Source organism: Lacerta agilis, chromosome 9 (assembly GCF_009819535.1).
Source record: "Lacerta agilis isolate rLacAgi1 chromosome 9, rLacAgi1.pri, whole genome shotgun sequence".
Classification (NCBI taxonomy): Eukaryota; Metazoa; Chordata; class Lepidosauria; order Squamata; family Lacertidae; genus Lacerta; species Lacerta agilis.
This window is the reverse complement of record NC_046320.1, coordinates 13,367,974-13,393,244: the sequence shown is the minus strand read 5'-3', so window position 1 is coordinate 13,393,244 and position 25,271 is coordinate 13,367,974. Positions and strand designations below refer to the sequence as shown.

At 41.5% G+C, this 25,271-nt stretch overlaps 1 protein-coding gene across 8 annotated transcripts in view; it reads right to left on the bottom strand.

The window, feature by feature from the left end:
- Window positions 1-25,271, bottom strand: part of SLIT2 (slit guidance ligand 2) — a 226,834-nt gene that overhangs the window by 39,002 nt on the left and 162,561 nt on the right. For 5 of the 8 annotated variants that reach the window (XM_033161243.1, XM_033161244.1, XM_033161245.1 and 2 more), the window contains 13 exons: window positions 23,467-23,538; window positions 22,691-22,762; window positions 21,286-21,357; window positions 18,759-18,902; window positions 18,448-18,611; window positions 17,646-17,669; window positions 13,038-13,188; window positions 10,326-10,400; window positions 7,995-8,138; window positions 6,690-6,833; window positions 3,677-3,843; window positions 1,698-1,830; window positions 97-165 (listed from right to left, as the gene is read on the bottom strand). In XM_033161243.1, coding sequence (XP_033017134.1) covers window positions 97-165; window positions 1,698-1,830; window positions 3,677-3,843; window positions 6,690-6,833; window positions 7,995-8,138; window positions 10,326-10,400; window positions 13,038-13,188; window positions 17,646-17,669; window positions 18,448-18,611; window positions 18,759-18,902; window positions 21,286-21,357; window positions 22,691-22,762; window positions 23,467-23,538 — 1,431 coding nt within the window. The remainder of the gene's footprint in view (window positions 1-96; window positions 166-1,697; window positions 1,831-3,676; window positions 3,844-6,689; window positions 6,834-7,994; window positions 8,139-10,325; window positions 10,401-13,037; window positions 13,189-17,645; window positions 17,670-18,447; window positions 18,612-18,758; window positions 18,903-21,285; window positions 21,358-22,690; window positions 22,763-23,466; window positions 23,539-25,271) is intronic. The other 3 variants (XM_033161248.1, XM_033161249.1, XM_033161250.1) reach the window with 1 other exon arrangement.

Here is a 25,271-nt window from a genome sequence, read left to right as displayed (position 1 = left end):
TGCAATAGAATTATAATTGCTAAGAGGCCTGGAACTACTTCATTTAATGGGAGAGCAGATTTTAAATAACTTCAGCATAGAGAGAGGATTACTCACATAAGAGTTAAGTGCTTGTAGTTTGAAAGTTCTTTGGGGACAAGGGTAAATTGGTTTCCATCCAAATAACTACAAAAGGGAAGATAGAACGCAGTATTATTTAATTGAAATCACTAATAGTTCATTCCATGACTCTAATACCCACACACTTTTTAAATAATAATATGACAACTGGGGAATAGATGAGATCAACCATCAGTTTAATAGCCAGATGCACACCTGCACACTAACAGAAATAATTTGACTACGGTGAACCAATATTTTCTAATTGATGCAAACACATCTGGCTTGTTGGAAAAGGCTGTTTCATTGTATATCAATACTTCTTTATAAAAAGCGGAGTTTTGGATTAGCAGTAGTGTGGTAGAAAAATGAAGGGCAATGTTACAACTGCTGTCAAAAGTAGCTAGTAACACTCAGGCAGCGTTCTACTCCAGGTAACGATTCCAGTAGAAAGAGGGATCTGGTCCAAGTTGGGGGTGTGGGGGTTGGCCTAGCAGGCAGAATCAAGTGATACAAGGCAGTGCCAATCCAAGCTAGGAAGAGCAGGTGCCAAGGTTCCAGCAAGGCGAGAGTTCAGCACCGCCGAATCCATACAGAGCTGGAGCAAGTTGTTGTTTCTGTAACAGGCAAACTCTATATATTGTTGCAGCTCCCACCTCCCACTTTTTTAAAATAAAAGGGGCCTTGCCTGTCTGGACAACAGTTTGCTTCCATTGCATGCAAGAGATTGTTGTTCCATTGGAGCGCCTGCGCTGGAGTGCAGAGTCGGTGTGTGTGTGACAGTGCGACCTCAGGCTAGAGGGATGATGGCAAAATGGGTTCCACCTGTGCCACCGCTTCCAGAACAGTACAGAGTGAGGGCAATTCTCTTTAACTCTTCTTCCAAATTCATGGCCTTATCTTCTGAAGAGGAATAGTCAAACCCCGATGTCATGGTGGACAGTTGTTGTTTAAAAATATATCACAACTAGCAGGGTGCTAGGACCACTGCGAGTGGTCCTGGTGTCCTGATATGGGGGGAATAAGCATCCCCATACATGGGCTATGTGAGCTGATGGAATCCAGTAGAACCTTGCTAGAGGTTGTGCCAGATGTGAGTGGCAGTAGGAATTCGGCTGAAGCCACCCATATAGGCCTTTGGTTCATCTGCTTTTTGAAATTCTCCAGGCATGCCTAGATTCCTCTCGCAGCACACTCAGAAGTGTCAGTCATGCAAAGCTTTATCCTCTCTGTAAAATGACAGATGTTTTTTTGGAGGCTGGGTGTGGGTCTTATCAGAATCTTCTTAAGCGCCCATGAAAATGCTCAGAACTGTCCAAGGTAACAGAGTATGTCTTGTCATGTCAGAATACTGGGCCAGATAAACTGAGCACACAAGCAGCCTTTCAGTGGAGGTCAAAACTTCAAGGTGCACGAAGGCATCTTGAGAAAATTTGTTCATCAAACCCTTCAGTCATGTGATTTATTCATTAATAATAATAATAATAATAATAATTCATTATTTACACCCTGCCCATCTAGTTGCCCACTCATGAGCAACTAACTGAAAACCTTGCATACACACACACACACACACACACACACACAGTACTACTTACAGTTCAGTTACATCTTTGGGGATGCCTTTTGGCAAAGTCTTTAGACCTTTGTTGCTGCAACGAACCACAGTATCTAGGCAAGTACATTCTGCAGGGCACCGGGAAAGTGGAGAGCAGCTGTTGTCATCATTCCCTAGTTCATAAAGAGAAACATATAAAGATAAGCCATGCTCAGGCAAGAGCACCTAAGCATGGCAGCAGCACAAGAATTTTAATCTTTTCTAGATATATAGGAAGATTCTGCTTTCGGGTAGCTCTGTATATAGAAAATAAAATATTATCTTCAATTACCAGGGACATGATGTATTTTAACTTCCACGTGCATTTTTAGGAAAAAGGCACTTGATGCCATATCTACTGAAGAAATAGCTCAGTTGGTTGTGCACTGGGCTCTTAATCTCAGAAGTCGGAGTCCCACGTTGGGCAAAAGAGTCCTGCATTGCAGGGGGTTGGACCAGATGATCCTCGTGGAGCCTTCCAACTCTACCATTTCATGAAATGTCTCAACTTGAATGGCACAGACTTAACTGACCACAGGCGGGATCCAAATAGCTGCTTAGACTTGCACAAGCCTAGTGGATTCCTTGACATTTCCCTCACCTCTGAACAGCTACGCCTCCCAGCGTCAGGCCACAAACTGCTTTTGACAACATGCAATATGGGAATGGGAACGGATTTGTTACTGCGTATTGATTCTATAGTTGTAAGCAGCTTAGAAGCCATTTTGACATATATGCAGAGCAACCAAGATATTCAGGTGGAAGTCACGAAAGTGGCCTATTTAGAGACTGGAAGCAGGTGCTGGGCATGCACGAATCTTCTCCAGCTCTTGAGGGAGTAAATCCTCTTGAGAAGCTCAGTGAAGACACCACAAAATCCACAATTTAGCCATTTTCCTTGTGATGAGTGAGAACAGGCAAGCTTGAGGCCACCATCTATCTCACTTAAGGAACAATCCTAGGGAGAAAATAATGTCTGAAAAAGCCCACACATGATACTGAGTTGTTTATTTATTATTATTATTATTATTATTATTATTATTATTATTATTATTATTATGCAGAAGGAATCCATGCCAGTGCTGCTGCAGTTCCAGGGGCAATCATATTGCTAACTTTTCCACACAACAAAGATCCTGGTGTTATTGGCGCAGACAAAACCAGAGAGAAAATAACACCAGAATCCTCCTTAAAAGGCAATGGTAAGGTACCAGATTTAACTTCTGCCTTAGGGATAGAAGGATCTGTCAATTTCAGTTCCCTCGGTTTCTCATTTTTCCAATTTTAAATTCATCTCTCTGCATTTTGCAACAATTTGTGATTTTTTTTTTTAAAAAAAAAACTTCCATAAAAATTCCAACATTTTACTGCCAACTTCTAATAAACACATTTTTATACATAGTTTTGACTTATGTACACATTTTTTTGCTGGCAATTCCCCTTACACAATGCGTTTTTTTTTTAAAAAAAAAATGAATATTAATTTTTATGCACTCTTCCCCCTAATGTAGTCTTTTTTATTTCTTGGTTAAAGAACTGCATCGCAAAATTTGGATAATTTTGAATAATGCGTTTGTTTCCATCTGCATATTGTTTTTAAAAGGCTCCAGTACTTTGGCCACCTCATGAGAAGAGAAGACTCCCTGGAAAAGACCCTGATGTTGGGAAAGATGGAGGGCACAAGGAGAAGGGGACGACAGAAGATGAGATGGTTGGACAGTGTTCTCGAAGCTACTAACATGAGTTTGGCCAAACTGCGAGAGGCAGTGAAGGATAGGCGTGCCTGGCGTGCTCTGGTCCATGGGGTCACGAAGAGTCGGACACGACTGAACGACTGAACAACAACAACAACAACACATTTGATAGATTCAGCTTTAAATTTGAATGAAACTGAATTTAATTATCCTCCATCCCTATTTTTCGTACTACAGTGATGAATCTGCCAAGGGAGACATACAGCAGGTTTGCTCCGCTTCTTACCGTCGTCACAAGTGAAGTCCTGAATGGCAACATCCTGTATAGGGATTTCTTTCAGGAAGTAGGGTTTCTGGCAGCGGGGGTTGCCCGTTACGATGCGCTTTTTCCTCAGCCATTCTCCCAGCCATGCCAAGTGACAGTTGCAGTTGAAAGGGTTGGCTAAGAGGTTCCTGATAAACGCATAAGAACAACACAAGGCTCAGTTTCAAGCGACGGAAACGCACACACACGAAAATTAAAATACCCTGTTTGCACTGCAAAAAAAAGTAGGATTCCTTTTACGAGCTCTTTTCGCTCCATTTTATGCGACAGCGATGCAATGAAATTCCACCTCCCCTTGCCCCCACCAAATACCAGGATAGCAATTTCAGAGCCTGAGCTGAGAAATCCCGATACCTTAAAATGATTTCTAAATAAGATGTATCACAAATCTGACTTGCCGTCAAGCTATCTACACACAATAATACAGTAATTTAATGTCAAAATGTAGGCTGATTACTTTATATTATTAGCTTTAACCTGACAACAGCTCTTTCATTAATTTGCCTCTTCAAGATTTCCATCTTTTATTTGCTCCAGAGAATAGGCTTTCCATATAAACTGACAGCTAAGTTGATTACATGCCAGTTATAAAAATGAATTTACTTCCGCAAGTCTCAGTGCTTTTGACACCTCCACAATTCAACAGAGGCCTATTGACAATTTCATTATTTATAAATATGCCATCTTTAATATGCATGAATTAGTCATTAGGTGTAACCTGTCACATTGTGAGAGGGCGGAGGATTAAGTATGCCGGTAATTACGTTCTTCCCTCAGAAATTCCTACCACAGAAAACCCAATTGTTAGACACACCACATTCCTTACTCTCCCCCCTCCAAAATTTATCTTTCCTTTCACTGAACATTCATATTTCTTTTATGTACAGATGACTCATGGGGGTGGGGACTGTTTCGAACGTATCTCGTTTAGCCTGCAATCCTATGCACAGTTGCCTGGGAATAAGCTCCACTGAATACAATGATATGATGACTGATCTATGATTTCTACAATTCCCAACTTTTTGCTTAACACTAGAGCTCCTTTATAGGGATGCGGGTGGTGCTGTGGTCTAAACCACAGAGCCTAGGGCTTGCCAATCAGAAGGTCGGCGGTTCGAATTCCAGCGACGGGGTGAGCTCCTGTTGCTCGGTCCCTGCTCCTGCCAACCTAGCAGTTCGAAAGCACGTCAAAGTGCAAGTAGATAAATAGGTACCACTCCGGCAGGAAGGTAAACGGCGTTTCCGTGCGCTGCTCTGGTTTCACCAGAAGCGGCTTAGTCATGCTGGCCACATGACCTGGAAGCTGTACGCCGGCCAGTAAAGCAAGATGAGCGCTGCAACCCCAAAGTTGTTCGCGACTGGACCTAATGGTCAGGGGTCCCTTTACCTTTACCTAGAGCTCCTTTTGAACGTTTAATAGCACCTTTACAGAGAACACATTTTCTGCTATTTTCTCTCTCTTTAGATTACCTGCCAATTTTCTCCATGCCTAGCTACAGTTGAAACATAGGAATATGGTCAGTAAAATGGCAACAGCTCTGTGTTGTTCTATGGCAAGTATTACTCCCCAGAGCTGGGCGTGTGCATCAGGTGCTCAGCTTTAGCCAAACTCCTTTATACAGGTAGCAACCATTTTTTGTGCGCATTCAAAGCATGCATGACTGTGCGCACACGCATCACCACAAACCTGGAAGTGGCAGCGAAAGGGGGGCAGGTGGGTAACAAGGGGGCTTATACACGCCCTGCTATCGCATGCAATGAACTGGAATGTAACCCCCACACAAATCAGGAGTTGCCTGTGTTACACAAGTTATCTCGGGGGTAACCAGATACAGAACCAAAACAAATTATCAAATAGCTGATTATAGCAATATAAGGGGGGGGGAAACACTTCCATTTGTGTGTGGGTGCCCCACATTATTTCTCAAAGCAGTTCACGAAAAAGAGACATTTCCCTACTTGTGAGTTGATTGCAAAGTGTAGCAATAAGGCGATTGAAATCCTTGCCCATTTCTGACCAGGCCCTCTTTAGTTATTAAGGCTAATAACTAAAGAACTGTGCCCTGTTGCACATGTTTAGTTGCACTAAGTAAATGAATAAATTTATGAATGTTCCGATCACCCGAAAAACAGGAACAGTTCAGAGCCTCCACCCAGCTGTTCATGCTCTGTCAGTCTCCCCTTTGAAAAATAATAATGGGGTAGCACGAGAAGTAGGGAGTTTTATGGGTGTATCTGAACAACTGCAGATCTTTGGACAAAAGCCTCGGGGCTCTCAATACACCCTCTGAGTGTCCCTCATTATCAGAGAGAGAGCTGCATTTTGTGTGGAACAACCCCCCCTGGCTGATTCAGCTGCACTGGTACCCTGTACCAAGGGAAATCATTGCTAGGAAGCCAGAGTCAGACACAATGCATGGGGTTATTTAGAAACAGTATGAGCCACCAAACAATTAGCAGAGATTACCAATGTATATTCACATTTTGTCACACACCTCTCAATTTGAATTTTAGCATTCTCTGAAAACTTTTCACATACGTGACTTTGCAAGCACTCTTGACTTGTTCGTTTGGTGACTGAACTGTGGCCCTCCAAATGTTATTTGGCCGAGGGAGCCAGCGTTTGTCCGCAGACAGCTTCCGGGTCATGTGGCCAGCATGACAAAGCCGCTTCTGGCGAACCAGAGCAGCGCACGGAAACGCCGTTTACCTTCCCGCTGGAGCGGTCCCTATTTATCTACTTGCACTTTGACATGCTTTCGAACTGCTAGGTGGGCAGGAGCTGGGACCAAGCAACGGGAGCTCACCCCGTGGCAGGGATTCGAACCGCCGACCTTCTCATCAGCAAGCCCTAGGCTCTGTGGTTTAGACCACAGCGCCACCTGGGTCCCATCTGGAGCTAGCTACCCCTAATTTAGATATAACACACATGTATAAATGTCAAGGAGTGGCTATGAATGCAAGAACAACTTACAGTGTAGACAAGGAATGAAGCGTGTCAAATGCACCAGGAGCAATTGTGGTTATTTGGTTGTCGTATAAGGATAGCAATCGAACAGAGCTCAGGCCTGTGAAACTGTCATTACTCACGCAGCTGATGCGATTGCTCCTTAGCATCCTGAGGAAAAATGAAACAAATCAGTTTGTTACTCCAAAGGGTAGCCTTCCCCAAACTGGTGCTCTTTAGAGGTCTTAGACTACAACTCCATAATCCCTAATCAGAACATCTGGAGGGCATGAAGTTGGGGAACAATGAAGGCCAAACTTGGCCCCCCAGCTGTTTTGGGACTACAATCCCCATCATCCCTGACCACTGGCCCTGTTAGCTAGGGATGATGGGAGTTGTAGTCCCAAAACAGCTGGAGGGCCAAGTTTGGCCATCGCCGCCATAGAGAATGTATTGCACATGTCATCTGTGTACAATTCCCTACAGTTTGCTAAACATTTTATGAGATGTTGTATTGCGTTTTTCCCCCATAGCTAATAACTTACTCGGCATGGGTGCTGAGAAATAATATGCAGCATTTATACAGCACTTGAGGGCATTGGAGCAAGGGGATTAGAGCAAAGGTACATTTAAGCCTGTTTCCCACAGTGGTGAAATAGATGCCAATGGGAACCCCACAAGTGGGACATGAACACAACAGCACTCTCCTGATACTCCACATATATGATCCCAGAAATCACTGCAACCACACCCAACTGAAACCCCACTCAGTCCCCGTCCCAGTTCACAAATAGTGAAATTGGGGGACTTCAGCAATTTGGGAGGCACCAATAGGGGTTAAGTGTTTGCCCTCTAACCAAGAGCAGTATTCATACACCTTGTTGTTGCCGGATACTGCTTCTTCTTCCTACCCAAAGATGTCAGAATAATAGCCAGAGAAATGGTCCTATCAGCTTGGTTTCTATGCAACACCAGTCATAATCGAGGTTGATCCAGGGACTTAGTAATATCCAAAAACATATTGTAAGGAAGTGATGGAGGGGGGACAGTGATAAGCACGTTACAAACAATGCTGTTCCACACAGACGAATAGACATGTGCCTACATCTGCTTCCTACATGATACTTCCTTATCTGTGACCAGAATTTCCTTCATGCAGCCATATACCTATCCCAAAGATATTGAATGCAATTAGGCAGCATATATTATTAATGCATTTTACATTATAAAAAAATGTGAGTCAAAGTGAGCATACATCCATACCCAGAAAACAAGACAGAAGAGAAGTCTAAACAAAGAGAGCAAGCAAAGTAGAGAGAAGAACATACTTACAAAGTTTTGAGACTTTCAAGTCCTTTGAACATTTTGTGGCGCACATTCTCCAGCCGGTTACTGGTGAGCAACAGCTCGTTTACACCCGATCCTCCTTCAAATGCTCCTTCTTCAATATCTGTGATTTTATTATTGCTCAGATTTCTATTGTTTCACGGCAAAGCAAATTAATAGGAAAAGTGTTTTGGAGCAAATTTTCCATATAATGAAGAACACAAAAAGCAGCAACTAAATTCTGGTCTAGCAACATGATTTCAAGACAGCTCTAATCTGGGGATAGAGACCCTCTAGCCCACAGGCCAGATTTGGCCCGGTACGAGTCACAATTTGGCCCACAGGGCTGTTTCCCCCAAACCATGCCATGTGATATATGTGGCTGAATCAGCTACAGAACTGTGTTGCCTGTGAGGAACTCAATTGCGCAGCTGATACCTGCAGAAAGCAAGCTTGAAGTCACCACTCATCAGCTGATAAAGGTAAAGGTAAAGGGACCCCTGACCATTAGGTCCAGTCGTGTCCGACTCTGGGGTTGTGGCGCTCATCTCGCTCTATAGGCCAAGGGAGTTGGCGTTTGTCCGCAGACAGCTTCCGGGTCATGTGGCTAGCATGACAAAGCCGCTTCTGGCAAACTAGAGCAGCGCACAGAAACGCCGTTTACCTTCCTGCCAGAGTGGTACCTATTTATCTACTTGCACTTTGACGTGCTTTCGAACTGCTAGGTGGGCAGGAGCTGGGACCAAGCAACGAGAGCTCACCCCGTCGCAGGGATTCGAACCGCCAACCTTCTGATCAGCAAGCCCTAGGCTCTGTGGTTTAACCCACAGCGCCACCTGGGTCCCTTCTCATCAGCTGATAGGAAGTGACTTAAAGTCTGCTGACAGGGGTGCTTCAAAGCACTGCACAGGTTTCTTTAAAAGCCCTTCAAAGGCCCCGCATGGTGCTTTGAGATCCCAACCATCATCACCTGAGGGAACTGTGACTTTAGGCGACTGAGAGGTGGGCAGCCAGTCTAAACACTGTTTGGGATTCATTCAGAATTGAGAAAACAAAGGATTCCAGAAAGGAGACAAAAATATATTTTCTTCTCAAAATAAAAAAATGCAGGAATATAGTGACAACATTAAAAATAAATGAATCACTGCGTCTTCTATTAAATCCTGACTATTTTAAAATAACTGATTCACTATAATAGATCGTATTTTCAGCATTTTGGATGCTTATTCCACTTTTATCGTGCAGGAATGTTGCCTGACACTGACACACACACACACTCACTCTTGGATTGAGGTCACTCTAAGCAGAATTGATTTCATTAACTTAGCTTCAAACAGTGACAACAGCTATCCCAAATAAAGAGTCAGGTGACTCTAGAAAAGACATGGAGGTGCTTTGACGTATCAGTGCTAGTAAACAAATCAGATAGAGACCATGACAATTCCTGTGCTGATCTCTGCTGGGTTACTGTTTGTGGTTTAGGTATGCAACACAAAATAAATTAGGGTGGGTTGTGGGTTCTTGCACATGGGACAAACCTGGCATTATATGAGCATTAAGCAATTCTCCCTTTTTTCTCCCTAGCATATGGACATTTTGGAATCAAGGATACAAAACACTTTAGCAACTATATGAAACAGGCAAAATTCAACGAGCCTTTCTTCAGTATGGCAGTAGGATTTTTATTATCTTCAACATACCAAGCCAGATCACTGGTCCTATCTAGTCCTGTTTTGTCTACTCTGGTGGGCAGTGGGGCTATAAGAATCTCAGACAGGGGGCTTCAAGTCTGCTACCTGAGATCCTTTCAGCTGTAAAAGCCAGGGACCGAACTTGGAACCTTGCACATGAAAATGTAGGTTCTACCAGTGAGCAATGGCTTCTCCTTCCCCTTTTGACTGTGCAAATAAACTGGCAGGGATAAAAGAAGAGAAAGAGAGTATGACTGAAACACTGGGCAGTGTGTTGTAGTGGTTAAGAGCAGTAGACTCATAATCTGGGGAATCGGGTTTGTGTCTCCGCTCCTCCACATGCAGCTGCTGGGTGACCTTGGGCTAGTCACACTTCTTTGAAGTCTCTCAGCCCCACTCACCTCACAGAGTGTTTGTTGTGGGGGAGGAAGGGAAAGGAGAACGTTAGCCGCTTTGAGACTCCTTCGGGTAGTGATAAAGCGGGATATCGAATCCAAACTGGCAAAAATGTGCACCCACGTTCCGCAATGAATACCACAGGCTGGGACATTCTACTGCTTTGGGCCCCTGCAAGAATACTTTATACTTTTTCTTAAATTATTGCACCAAGGCCACCTATATAAGGCAGGTTGGCAGATAAGCTTACATTTTACGTAGTTGAGGAAGCTTCTTAAAGATCCCTGTAGCCTCCAGCACTGTGAATTCATTGTTGTTGAGTCGCCTGTAGAAGGAATGGCAAGAGATACATTGAGGTTATTGTGACTTGTTTAGTGAAGGTGCGTAAATGCCAGCAATGACACCAACTGACATGCAGGGATGAAAGATAACCTCCACTTGACTGCAGGGTAAGGGGTATTTTGTGCACTGTCCAGTCAAAAAAAACCCGCCCCACAAAAAACAGTCACCAACAGTTGTTGGAAAATATGCATCAATTTCATGTGCTTTGTGCATTAAGTGTAGTTAACAATAATAAACGCTGCATATTTATATCAGGAAAGGCCTACAAATTCTAACACACATTGTCAACACATAAAATTTCATACATAGTACAAGAATATGCACTCCTACAAAATATATACAGTGAAAAAGTGAAAAATATATACGGTACATTGATGGGCTATTGTATGCATGGCCCGATCAACACTGGCCTTGTGCATATTGCCAAACATCACTTGGAGTTGGCGCATGCCACCCTGGCAATACGTGAAGCCAGTACACTCCTTCTTGCATTTATGTGGACATATAAAACAACCAGCAGTTATAAACGTACAGATTATATATCTGTCCATTCCTGTATGTTCTCAGCAGGTCTATTTCCTTAACGCACAGTCTGTTTCAATACAATTAGAATAAATCCGAGCAGCACACAAGATGCGGCATAAAAGCACTAATTTTTTTTGGTGTAATCTATAAGCATCCATTTCTAAATCTGTAACTCAAGCATGAAAGGCTCCATTAACTTCAATTAGAGTTAGAAGCAAGCAGGACTGCACACTAGGAAAAAAATAATTACAATAAATGTAAATGTGGTGGGGGGAGGGGAGAGCAAACAGCTGTAATTCGGAGCTTTAGCAAGAGGCTGTTTTTCAATTGCAGATATGAAGTTCCACAAAGGCATTAGTACCTGTACAGACTGATATTATATTTGCCACACAGCTCCTTGCTTTATTGCGGTCTGAATTGCATAGTGCAAGCCATCAGACAAGCTGATAGCTTGTCTTTCTATTTGTGGAAGGGACTTTAGGTCCCTTTCAACTGCCATTTTTTTCCATCCCTATTTTTCAGAGTAAGGATGGGGATCATCAATATTCTTAGAACCAGTGGGAAGTGGAGGAAATACTAATCTAGGTAGCTCCAAATGAAACACAGTGGAACAAGGAAGTGATTATTTATATCATCTAGGAATCTCCTCTTGTACGGTACATAGATCACAGACAACGGAATACCCAACACAAGGGTCGTTCTGTCCAAGAACCAGCAATTATAGTTGAAGACATAGCAATAATGAAGACTTACCTGGCGCCTTCATTATATATCTTCAGGTGCCAGTCAAAAACATTGCTCTTCTAACCAGGCCTTTGGCTAAGTGGCCTTTTAAACCTGTTGGATGGGTTACTGGCTTTGTTTTACAGGTGGGTAGCCGTGTTGGTCTGCCATAGTCAAAACAAAATAAAAAATTCTTTCCAGTAGCACCTTAGAGACCAACTGAGTTTGTTCTTGGTATGAGCTTTTGTGTGCATGCACACTTCTTCAGATACACTGAAACAGAAGTCACCAGATCCTTAAATATAGTGAGGGAGTGGGGAGGGGTATTACTCAGAAGGGTGGTGGGAATGGGTGATCAGCTGATAGGTGTGGAAAATTAACGGCTGCAATTAGTCTTGCAGGGAAAGGCAAGGGGTGAGATGGCTAAAGATAGCTTTGTCATGTATAATGAGATAAGAATCCAATGTCTTTGTTCAGACCAGGTTTCTCCATGGTTTTAAGTTTGGTGATTAGTTGCAATTCAGCCACTTCTCTTCTCATAGACTATATTTAAGGATCTGGTGACTTCTGTTTCAGTGTATCTGAAGAAGTGTGCATGCACACGAAAGCTCATACCAAGAACAAACTCAGTTGGTCTCTAAGGTGCTACTGGAAAGAATTTTTTATTTGCTTTTGTTTTGTTTTTCTTACTATGCTGTGTATCTTTGTGCTTTTACATTGTGAACTGCCCTGTGATCCTTCAATCACCATCAACAACAAAGGGTGTATATAGTGGACATTCTGATTACTCACTGTGCTTGAACCAATTATATTTTGCACAATACTGTGTGATACAGTGGTACCTCTGGTTACGTACATAATTCGTTCCGGAGGTCCGTTCTTAACCTGAAACTATTCTTAACCTGAAGCACCACTTTAGCTAATGGGGCCTCCCGCTGCCGCTGCGCCGTAGGGGCACAATTTCTGTTCTTATCCTGAAGCAAAGTTCTTAACCTGAAGCGTTATTTCTGGGTTAGCGGAGTTTGTAACCTGATGCGTATGTAACCCGAAGTGTATGTAACCCGAGGTACCACTGTAGTTGAGAGGTGCGTGTACTTAGTTCAAAGTAGGTATACAGAGACTGCTTTTGCTGTGGAGGGAGCTGTAAAGCAATAATGTGCCAACATTTTGTATGGTTTTCTACACTAATGTTTGAAATTTCTTTTTCTTTGCCTTGGCTAAATGTTGTAAAGCAAGTAAAACTTAATACAATTGAAAATTCATGAACTGGAAGGATCTGCGACATTCCAAAAGGGGATAAAGGAAGAGCAGTATGAATTGATACTATCACCGCTGATATTCATCCAGCACACTGTTGTAAGCTCAGACTTACAGTTCTGCTGTATACTGAGGAATATGGTCGGGAATTTTGCTGAGCTTTTGATTGGAGCAGTCAACAGTTGTTCCTTCACAACGGCATTTTTCAGGACAAGCCAGGTCTGCAAAGCAATCTCCGCTTAGTTTGGATCTGTAATCTTCGGTGCCTGAGGATAAGCAGAATAAAAATACAGGTACTAAGTTCATCAAGGTGTTGGGATTGTTTTCTCGTAGGAAAAAAATAAGAGAGAGAAAAGGGACAGACCTGCAGTACAGACAAATGGGTAATTTGGGGATAAGTTTTATGGTAATGAAGAAACAGTAAGGTATAATAGTGGGTTAAATTTCAGAGGGCTTGAAATTTGCTCGGGGGGACGGGGGGGGGACATGTGGTGGGATAACATTAACCGCTTGAGCTTTTCACAGCTGTAGTTTCTGCTGATTAAGTTGTCAGCCAATCCATTCCGTTTTACAGTTAAAAACATAAAGCAGTGCTAATTCTTGTTAAATATATCTTATTCCCACAGTTTCAGGATTAAGTAAATCTTTGTATTCCATTTCATTACCCTCCTTTATACTTCTATTTCACTGGCCACAGCCCGCCTACGTAATCTCAGAACCATAAAAATTTAAAGCCCTGTTTTTCTTCTTCAATTTTTTTAAAAAGTGTGTAATCCTGATTTAAGCCTCAGCAGCCTGCTATGCTGTAGAAAGCTGCGCGACGTTCCATGGTGCTTGACAGAACCATGTTTTACTCATACCTCGCAACCACATGGTTAGATCAAGCACAACAGAAAATCTCGCTAAGTTATCACAACTTCATCCGCTTAGACCAAGGAGCAGAAGCAATGGGAGAAAGAGGAAAGAGCAGGAAAAGTGTTGCAGTGGGAAACCGCTGAAGATGGCACGACATCTTTCCTACAGGATGTCCACGGCCACTGCAACATTGCTAAACTGGAAAAGACACAAAGTAGACTGCAGGGAGGAAGATCTCTTGGCCATTCTTCGCGTTACAGAATGGAGATAGCATCCTTCACAAGTCAGGAAGAAACATCTATTAAGAAGTTGAGGGTTGGTGATGTGGGTGGAGGGGGAGGGACAAAGAAACTTAAATGACTGGTGAGCTCTTCTTGGAGGAAAGGTGAAAAGACTGAGAGTAGGAGTGGGAAGTGCATCGGGACCGGGAAGGATACTGTTGTTTAGTTCACACACGGAACTTTACTTACAGCCCAAATGGTGCACTCCTGAAACAGGAAAGACAGCCAAGGAGGAAAGAAAGACAAGAGTGATCCCAACGGGAGGTAAAACCCCAACAAAAACAAAGCTCATCTTGCTTTTCTCAGCTAGGGTTTGGGTAATAGCCTGCCTTCATCAAGGTCCATCTGAAATTCTCAATTTAAAGAAGTTGGGTTTTATTCTACATTTCTTTGGTTATATGATGATTCGCCACTGCACTATGTCAAAAAGAGTCAGAGTCAAATTAATCTGAAGTGGTACAGTATAGCAAAAATATACAGCAGACTATCTATTGAACAATTATATAGTATGTTCATTTTCATAGGTGAAAGCATTAAGATTCTAAAATACATTTACTGAAAGGTACTATTGTTTGAGGGCACTTTCACACACATTTGTTAAGCCATTTAAGAAAAAAACAAAACTCCCCAGTTTGCTCAGCCATACCATGGTTTAGTGCAAACAAACATGCAGGCTCCCAGAGGCAAGATTGTGGCTGATTTGCTCGTCTGCATTTGGTGTTGCCATGCAGCACTGAGTTAAGCCATGGTTTACTGTTACGTTCAGACAAAGGCTCCTGGTTATCTCCCTCAGACAAACTACAAACAGTAAGCTATAGAACAAACCTTGGGCTACACCTTGTGGTTTGTCTGGAGCAAGATAAACCATGAGCCCAAGTTTAGCAGTAAAACTAAGCTAAACCATGGGTTGGCTCAAGCAGAGAGGCTGCAACCTACTCCCCGAGAGACTGCATTTTTGCTCAATTCACCAAACAATGGTTTGGCTCAGTGCCACATAAGAACTATGAAAAACTTACTCCTGGCTTATTCATTTTCTAGCTCAGTGGTCTACAGTTTTCAAATATTATTTAAGGATGAAGTACTTTTTTGTGCAGATTAGAATTATATGATTAATAATTCTAATCCACAGGGAGAGCAATGGTTCTGAATGCCTTCATCAAGTGCCACAGAAGTATGTTTGATTCTGTACTGATTTTTAAAAAGATCGAAAGCTAAGAACAGCAACGCTTATGCTCTGTCTATACTTCCAAGAAAAGCACTTAGGGGCTTGTCAACCTGGGAAGGCAGCCCATCTAGGAGAAGGAAAACACTGGCCCTAAACCTCTGCTGTCCTGTGTGACATATTCAGGAGAAAAAGGCTAAGGAATTAACCCTACACAAATCTGGAGTCGTCTCTCTCCTTCCGGCAACTCCAGCAGCCAAGCTGTGCCAAACATATTGCTCACATCAGCCCAGAACCTCCATACACACTTCCCAGGCTTGCAACCCAGAGAGGTCACTTCAGTGCTGCTAACATAGACGTTTGACTTCACCTCTGGAGGCATGTTCTGTTGTCTCTTGAGACAGGTGGATGCCAACAGCAACAATTGTCTCTCTTGATAAAGTCACAAAGCCCAAGAATCTCAATTTTAGTTTACCACTAAAACACGCTGGGCTTACAGTGGGCTGTTGTGGAAGTGTTGCAACAACATCGCACCACTGTATGTGAAGTGGTAACCAGACAGGAACTACCAGTCACCACCACTATGGAACAACTGAGGAGGTGGGGGGAGAGATTCTAGCCCTTTATCAAGCAGCTGCTGAGAGGCACTAGGGGAAATTTAGGGCACCTTGCCCAGGTGCAAGCATGTTTGAAGTACTCCATGCTTCAATCCTCCACTCCATTTGATAACCTACATTGGCAGCTGGCGGTTCCCAAAAGAGAACTGCTTCACCAGCTGCTGCTGGTTCAAAGGAAAATCTGGACAGAAAGCTGTGCTGTTTATATAGGATGGACCGGAATATGCCTCCACTGTAAACGGCTTGCTAATGATGCTCAATATCACCGAGTCCCATCAAGGAAAAAGGTGAGATTTGTTATTATACATTTATAACAACACCAAACACTTTCTCTTTACTAGAGAAAAAGCCTTAACCGCTTTTCATTTTGGAATTCAGATAATCCAGTAGGTTTATCAAGTAACTGCCAATATACATTCCTCAGGTTCTTTCCCTGATGCATGGGACTTTGGCTATGGAGTGCGCTTTTTACATTATTTTCCCATTCCCAGTGTATGCAAATGTGGAAATGACTGCCATGCCATTAAAAACATGTAGTGTGTGAATCACTTCTCAAACCTGACTCCAACTGGTCCTTTGAAGCCAAGAATGGCAAAGACCAGCCCTTGTGCATTTTCTTCCCTCTGCATTTAGCCAGCGCACTACTAAAGGCCATAATACACTTCACATCATCTCTCCAGCTAGAAGATAATGTAGTACATGACAGTACAAGCAGCAAGTGTCAAATGAGCAAGCTGAAGTGGATAAGACCCCTAACCAATCAATATCTTAGTCTGCTGAACGTTGTGGGCCGACCATATACCTGTAAGTGCTTCAAAGAACAAGTGGCATCGATTGCATACTCAATTACAACAACGTTTTTTCCCCTTCCTCTAGAAAGTAAACTATAATTGGGTTTTGGTTTTTTTCTGGCAGTTCATGCACCTGCAGTTCAATCAAAAGCTTCATTAGACCTTTGAGCACTTTTGGTAATCAATTATATATCACCTGTAAGGGGCATTATAGTGTAAACACATGACATCGTTGATTTTGTTCTTTCCCCCTGTTAAGAAAGAACTGCACTCATTTGTCAGCAGCAAGGGGTGGGTGGGAGGGTGGAAAACATGCTTCATATAACTAAAGCCAATCTAAATCATTCATGTGGAATACCTCAAGAGAATCAGCATTTAGTTTAAAGTGTGGTATAAATGTGCCAACTATTAAATTGTTTTTTTTTCTTCCATCAAAAGTATTTTCATTGAAGACATGTACAGCCTTTGGACGCCTTTGCAAAGACAATAAACATACTTTTGCTTGGCATATTTCTTTTTTTTTCCTTTTTTTGGTGATTTCACAAACACAGGGATCAAAGGTCATAGGTGAGCAAGCAACAGTTCAGATAGCCAGCAGGAAAGCAACAGTTTAGTGCATAAAAGGCAGGAAAGTATTGATTCTGAAAGGGTGTTTAGACTTCTGTTAGCTCTTTGATCACAGCAGGACTCTCTTCATTTAAAAGCAGCACAGTGGCCACGTTTAAAGAATAGAGTTGTTAACAGGAGAGGCAAAGCGGGGAAAGATATCTCTTTCTAAAACCAAATGGTACTGGATAAATTCTGTGCTTATTTGTGAGTTGGATAGCAAGGAGCTGCATGCAAAGCTCATGTGGTGGGAAAACAAAACTACAAAACTATGACTATTCTAAGAGGTTTTCAGCAGGGTTAAAATGCATGCACCAGTTCCTTAAGTGTTAAAATGAAATTTTGCTTTTGGTGAGGGGGGGAGGGAGTGGTACCTGCAGTTAGTCAGTTTTACTGCAGAGCCAAACCTACCTGGAATGAAATACTGTTCTTTAGCTAAATAAAAAAAGAGAGAGAAAAATAGAATATGCACCTGAATGTCACCAAGCAAAAAAATTAATTCTATTAGACTGAGGATGGACTACAGGTAATTAAAGCTAAAGTGTAGGGTGGTGGCATTCAAACAAACTGCTGATACTAGTGTGATTAGATATAAATGTATTTGCAGCCAATATCAGCAGCACTCTTCTGATATTTACTCTAGCTGCAGACTGTGAATGAACTGCAGAATACGAAATGCACCTGGAACAGCTGGAAACCAGATGACAGAGGTTAGGCTTTGGAAACATGTAAGTAGGAAATGGAATAAGATTAGGAAAAAGGAAAACAGTACATTTCAGCACGATATAAGCTTCCCTGTGTAATATGAATGTCAAGTTTTCATATTCCGTGATTAGATTTTGTTTTTCAAGATTTAACTAGTATTCCATATCTGTTTCATTTTTTATTTGCTCTTCTTCTTTTTTTACGCAACTGACAAAAAGGATACCTCGGAACTCTTTTATTATTTAATCAAAAAGCACAATTCCTTCACATATTTTTTTTTAATGCCTTGCAGAGGTAGTAACCAGTGTGTTAACTGTAGGAATGTTTTCAGTCCAGAGTTGCTATGATTGCTAAATAATTCAGCCGGGCACCAGGCTGTGGGTTTTTTGTTGCTGTCGTTAAGGATGTCTGAAACTGCTGGTTTGTGGGAGTTGTGATGGGAGGGAGAGGGTGGTGGGGGTTTTTTTTGGAAGTGAAAGGAAAGTAGCAGCTGAACTAAGGAAATTACCTGAACAGCGAAATTTCTTGCTTTTGATTTGGCCAATCCTTTTGTTTGCCAGACGGCGGGGGCTGGTGCAGCGAGCACCGCTGGTTTCAATAGGGTTTGTATGGAGATAATCCGCCAGCCACTTCAGATGGCAGTCACAAATAAATGGGTTCTGAGCCAAATGCCTTTCACAAATAAAAAAGAAAAGACCGTTTTTTACATGTTTGTGGTTGGTCTCTGCAGTTCCCAAAGTTTTCCAGGTCTATTTGGGAACAGAAACCAAAAAAAAAGCTTGAAGCACATAACAACAAATGGACAATTGTAATACATACAGGGTCTGGATTGCTCGGAGTGGAGAAAAGGTGCCCTTTGCAATGGTTTGAAGTTTGTTATCGTACAAAGAGAGGAGGTTCAAGTTGTGCAGGTCTTGGAAAGCATCGACTCGCAGGCAATTTATCTTGTTAGCATTTAATAATCTGTGAAACAAAAGTGAATTGGAAAACAGGGTTAAGGGTTTACTGTTTATTGACAAACTTTGTTTTTGTAACTTTGCTTTCTAGAATTTCATGCAACTTCTTTATTTAAGAGGATTTATATACTGCTTAGTCATCAAAACCTTCACGCAGTTTACATAAAACAATATACAATATATGTTAAAATACCAAAATAAATAAATCAGATTTAGAAAAGAAGTTGACCATTTCCTCTCCCCATATAAAATCCGCAGTTTTAAGCCAATACATAATAAAATAGAACTGCATTGTCAAAATTACTTGTGCCACCTGTATGCAGTGCATTCAGTGAACTACCTAGTTCCTTAAGATATTATTTCAGCATCAAGTGTGCATTGAATGTACACAGTTAGGTTTAAACTGAAAATGAATATATTGGCAAAGGAAGCTGTTGGATGTGTTTGACCTTGGTTAGTATTACGAGAACAAGTGTCAAGCTAGTGTCCTCCTTTCTGGAACGGATGAAAGGAGGAATCGGATACTCCTGCTACCATTTTAGATTAACCACAAATTGCAGCGTGATCCGAACCCTAAATTATGGTCAATCTTAACTATGGTTAGTTGAAATAAAGTCAATTTCATAAACTGAAGTTGGCTTGTTTCAACCAAACATAGGATTAACTACAATTTAGGGTTCAGGCAACATGACAAGCTACAGAGTTAATGACAAACGGACACAGAAGCTTCTATAAACCTTGGTGTTTACACGGGAGGAAGGAGGGGAGCAGCAGCAGTAGTAACAGGCTTTATCTCTGTCTGTGAACCAGCATTTTCCATTTTAAATTACACGATTCCCTAACGAAATTTGACTGATTAACCACTCTTCGAATGAAATCTTATGCCCATTTTCCCGGGAATAAGTCTCATTGACTTCATTGGCACTTACTTCTAAAGTAGCCATATGTAGGACTGCATTGTTAAATTTCAAAGTGGTTTAAATGAAACTCTATGATGGGGTTTCTTCTGCTTTGAATGTTGTCAGTGTTTCTTAATCTCCAGTTGTACATATTTTAAGTCTAGGTTCATTACTAATGGGTAGTTTTAAACTTGCATACACCGAAATAATTTAACATGGAATTGAAATTACTCCTTTAAAGTACAAAACGAGAGTCCAAAAGGGGTCAAGTATTTATAACTGCTTCCAACTAGGGCTGCACCTAATTTTTATATTTGCATTCAATAAATTTGAAGAGATAACTAGACACATAACCATATTCTCAAATTTCCCTGGCTGCTTCTCCTCCTCCTGTGCCCTCATAGTTCTCAGTCTCACTTGCCCACACTGCCATTCATTCTAGCGTACTGTGGTGACCCACAAATTTCGTTTACAAATATCCATCATTCATCACATCAGATTGTAGCCCTGCCAACATACTTATGTGGAGGGATTAAATGGTTGTGTGTGGGCAAATGAAACCAAAGGCCATGAGCACAAAGAAGAAAGAAAAAGGCAATGAGGATCATATGGAAACTACATCAATGTTTTTGCAACAAGTCCTGAAAATTGTATACACTTTGATTCACGCCACAGAAAACTAAGTAAATATTTTCAGCTGAACCCAAATACTTTCCAACTCAATGGACCCATTTTAGCTGGCTTGGAATGAATGAATGAATGAATTACAATGGTACCTCTGGTTACGAACTTAATTCATTCTGGAGGTCCGTTCTCAACTCGAAACCATTCTTAACCTGAGGTGCGCTTTCACTAATGGGGCCTCCCACTGTGCACGCCTCTGGCGCACAGCTTCCACTCACATCCCAGGGCAAAGTTTGCAACCAGGAGCACCTACTTCCGGGTTAGCAGAGCTCATAACCCAAAGTGTTCACAAGGAGGATGGTTCGTATTACTGTACACGATGCAACTCAGGCAGATTAAATGATTCTATAGTCAAGTAAGCAAATCCATTTAAAATAGACTAGACAGGCTGAATATTAGCATCATAACAGCAAAAAGTAAACAGAATGGAATTGTCTTAATTTGACTTTCTAAAGCACACACACACATATTTATTAAATACTACTAATCAAAGCAGGTGAAGATTCATGGTTAACATTCGAAATACAAAAACAAAAAAGGCAGCCAGAAAGCTACTGGAATAAATAATAAAATAAAGGTTCTCCGTTTGTTTGTGAAGCAGCAGCAGAGGGAATACGGTGCATGAAAGTAACAAAAGCTCTTCATCTTCAAAAGGTGGATATGTTCCTAATAATAATAATAATAATAATAATAATAATAATAATAATAAACCTTCCCAGTGAGCAAACCACTTTTAATGCAAAATTACAAAACAAAACCCTTCTCAGTGGATAAAATAAAACGAAATTTCAGCAGATAAATACTCACAACAACTGTAGAGAGAAAAGTCCTTCAAATAGGCCTTTGGGAAGTTCTGTGATTTTGTTTCCATAGAGAACCCTGTAACAAATAATTCAAAAGGTGATTGATTGAAAGCTGAACAACAATGTCCTCATCTAGAATTTCTTTAAAATTGTATGCCCCTGACAAATGCATATCAAAGGCTTCAGTGCTGGAATATCGAATTATATTTTAGATAGCATTAGAATACCTTGGTATATTTTTAGATAGATTAGAATACCTGCCAGCTCTTTCAAATCAGTAGATTTTAAATGGCAATGGGTTGCATCCAGTCTGCGTCGTTACACCGGTGCAACATGACTTCCATTTTCCCCTCCCCAATGTGCTCTGGAGGGTCCCCCCCAGCCCTCCCAAACTGATTTTGAGGTTGCACGGGGAGCTAGAGGGGAAAGTAAAGGAAGAGGAAGCACTGTTGCATGAGCAACTACAATAGCTGCCATCTGTCTAAAATCAGTAGCATTCAACTGTTCAATTTGATTTGATTATGATTTGATTTAATAATTTGTATTCCCCCTTTCCAACAGCAAATGCTGAGTTCAAATCAGTTCATAATAATCACAACAGAATTAAAAAACCCAAATATTGCACTCATTATAATATTAAACACGGCAGCATATAAATAAAGCAAACCACAGCAACAAATTCATCAAAACAACGCCAACCCCATCGTCCAGCCCTGACACTGGGAATAAGCTCCGAGGGCCTTCTGGCGGTTTCTTCATTGCGAGAAGTGAGGTTACAGGGAACCAGGCAGAGGGCCTTCTCGGTAGTGGCGCCCGCCCTGTGGAACACCCTCCCATCAGATGTCAAGGAAATAAACAACTATCTGGCTTTTAGAAGACATCTCAAGCCACCCGTGTATAGGGAATTTTTAAAAGTTTGATGTTTTGCTGTGGTTTTATAAATTGTTGGAAGCTGCCCAGAATGGCTGGAGCAACCCAGTCAGGTGGGGATCATATAAGTAATAAATTATTATTATATTATTAATTCAGACTGCAAGCATATTGGTAGCCAGTGAAGATCCTTTCAAACCACTTGTAGGGTGTTATGCACAGCAGCCTAGCTGCCACGTTCTGCACTAGCAGTAGCTTCTCCATCATCTTCAAGGGCAGTCCCAGAGAGAGCAGAGTATAATAATCCAATGGGGAGGTTATCCGACCATGCCTTAACTGTGGCCAGGCGAACTCTGCCCAGAAACAAGTGCAGCTGGCAAACCAAACAATGCTGCCAAAAGTACGCACCTGTTTCTTCAAGAGGAGTGCAATCCTGTTTAGAGTCTAATTCCTGGACACAATAATAACGTTTTTTCCCCCTCACTGCAATTCGGGGGATTTTGCCCTTTTTTTTTTTGAAAGACAGTGGTGATACTTACAGTGAATTTAGTGAGCGTAGACCCTGAAATGCATCTGGTGCAACCTCTGAGATCTGGTTGTTGCTCAGATCACTGAAATGAGAAACGAGATTGCCATGACATGTTATGATCCGTGAAAGGGACGAACAGCTATTTATTTCAATTCTGTAAGGCACAGTTAACAAATTTAATCTGAAAACACTTTTTGCAATTAACTTTTAATATATATATATATATATATTTTAAAAAACAACAACAACAACAACACAAAGTTCAGTTGCCATCACTCAGAAATAAAGGCTTAAATCAGGGATAGGAACCTGGACTCTAACTCCCATCAGCCTTGGCCAGAATCATCAATATTCAACCAGAAATGGTGGAAGTTGTAGTCCAGAAAATTCTGAAAATCCCTCATCCACTTTAATTCTGGCAATAACCTGAAGCTTTAATGCATTTTGTATATTTGAGGAGGGGGCAATTAGATTAGCACAGGCACTGAATATTATGCTATCAATGACATTGCCTTGCCATGCTCTGCTTCAAAAATTATTCTGTTAACGGCAAGCACAATTTATATATTCATGTCAATTTGTATTAATAAATCTGAATAAGCGTCACTTATTAGCATGACAAAGGAGCTACCTAGACCCAACAACCAGACACAGCCATATCAACCAATCTGTCAGCTGTCAGACATTTTTAAGCACCCATACACTGACAGGAGGTATTTTGTATAAACCATGACCTGTTTTTTATCCAGATGTTTTTATGTAAGTTCCAAAATATTTCTCACTTACATTCTTCTAAGTTTTTTATATGGTGAGAAAGCTCCAGCGGGGATGACCTTGATTGAATTTTGCTCCAACCGTCTAGCAAAGAAAAACAACAAAGAATGCTATTGAAGACCCTAAAAATAACACAAGAGGGCAATCCAAAATATGTATAATTTATGTTGGTATCAATGAGAAGGAATGCATTTTCAAAACATAGGTAAAAAAATTTCCACTATAGTGAAAGATAATGCCATGGGAATCAAGGGTCAGCAATTGTTTTCATTTTTTTTAAAAAAACTAAGAAACCCACCTTCTATCACTTTGACATGCAGGGTAGTGACAATTTAAATTAAGCACTAATCTAATTTTACATATTTTATGTTATATCCAGTAGAAGGAATCTAAAGAGCTTACAGTTGCTTACCATGGGGATTCAGTTTTTCATAGAAGACTGGAGTAAAAGGTTCAAGCAAGAAGCAAGTCAAACACTCTTTAAAAAGTAACCATTTTCCAACTAGAAATGCCCTTAAAGTTGCTCCTAAGGGTAGAGGAAGTCCTGAAAACACCGGAGGGGCAGTGGGGCTTTGCTTCTGCTGCTCTCTCTCCCCGCCTGATAGCTGATGTGTAGGGTAGCGCAGCAGCCGGTTTCTAGTGCATTCTCCAGCTTCTTGCCAGCCCCAGAGCGTCAATGCTGGTTGTGGATACTTTTTTGTATGGGTTGAACAGATAGCAGTGGAGAGGGCGTTGAAAGGGTGCTTCCCCACTTTATGTGATTTCACTTATGCACACAGGGGCCTGGAATGTATCTCCTGCATAAGTGGGGAATCTTTCCATCCAACTGACAGTGCCAATGTTCAGATGTCACAAACATCGAGTCTCGGCTGCCACCCTATTTACATGACTGAGAGGAGGGGACCACAAGAAACTTTTGCTCAATCACATTTTGCCTAGGCTAACAAACTGTGCTGAACAATGACACTGATTTGGTTGAAGCAAGCCATCTTGGAACAATTGCAAACAAGCAACAGATAACGTTGATCACAGTTCTCTGGTGCAGATGAAATGACAAACTGTGATTAAGTAATAGCTTCCAAACTTTTCCTCCTGGCTGTGCGGGACAAGGTTGGGGGTACACATGAGCCTCACTCTGGTTCAGTGAGATGGTGCTAAGCTATGATTTAGCATGACACCTGAACACAACAACTATCTCCCACACAGGGTAAGTACACACTGCAGGGCAGAGACAAAGGCATCTAGGTGGCAGCACTCTCCTTCATGGCTGCTCTTTGCCCGATCTTGCTATGTTAAGATGCCTACAATAGTTTCTCATCCCACACCCAACACTCCTACTTTAAACCCTTTTTAAAAAATTTAATTAAGTTAGAATACTTTCCCTAATGCAAAATATCATAGATTCCTAGATGAGATGCAGAATGAGAATGGTCTAACTGCAAAATTGGAGCCGTGCTTGAAACAGTTTGCCTTTAAGAACAAGGCAAATGTGCTTGTTTACATGGAATCAATCTACTGAACAACATAACTGGTTGATGGACAGTTCATAATGTAACTTCTAGCTACATAGCCAAGAATGCCCATCACCAGGGATGAGGGTACATAATTATTTGGCAAAGTTGGCTTTAGTTAATGGAGAATTCGTTCTTTCTTGCAAGAGGCTGGATTCTTCTAACAAGGAGTTTATTCCAAAAAACCCCCAACAACATTAAGATAATAATAGAAAAAGGTTTAAATACATTAGAAGCATTAAACTAGCTAAGAAGACAGTTGGACCTTTGGGTGACATGGGAGTCAAAAGTGAGCTAAATATGGGA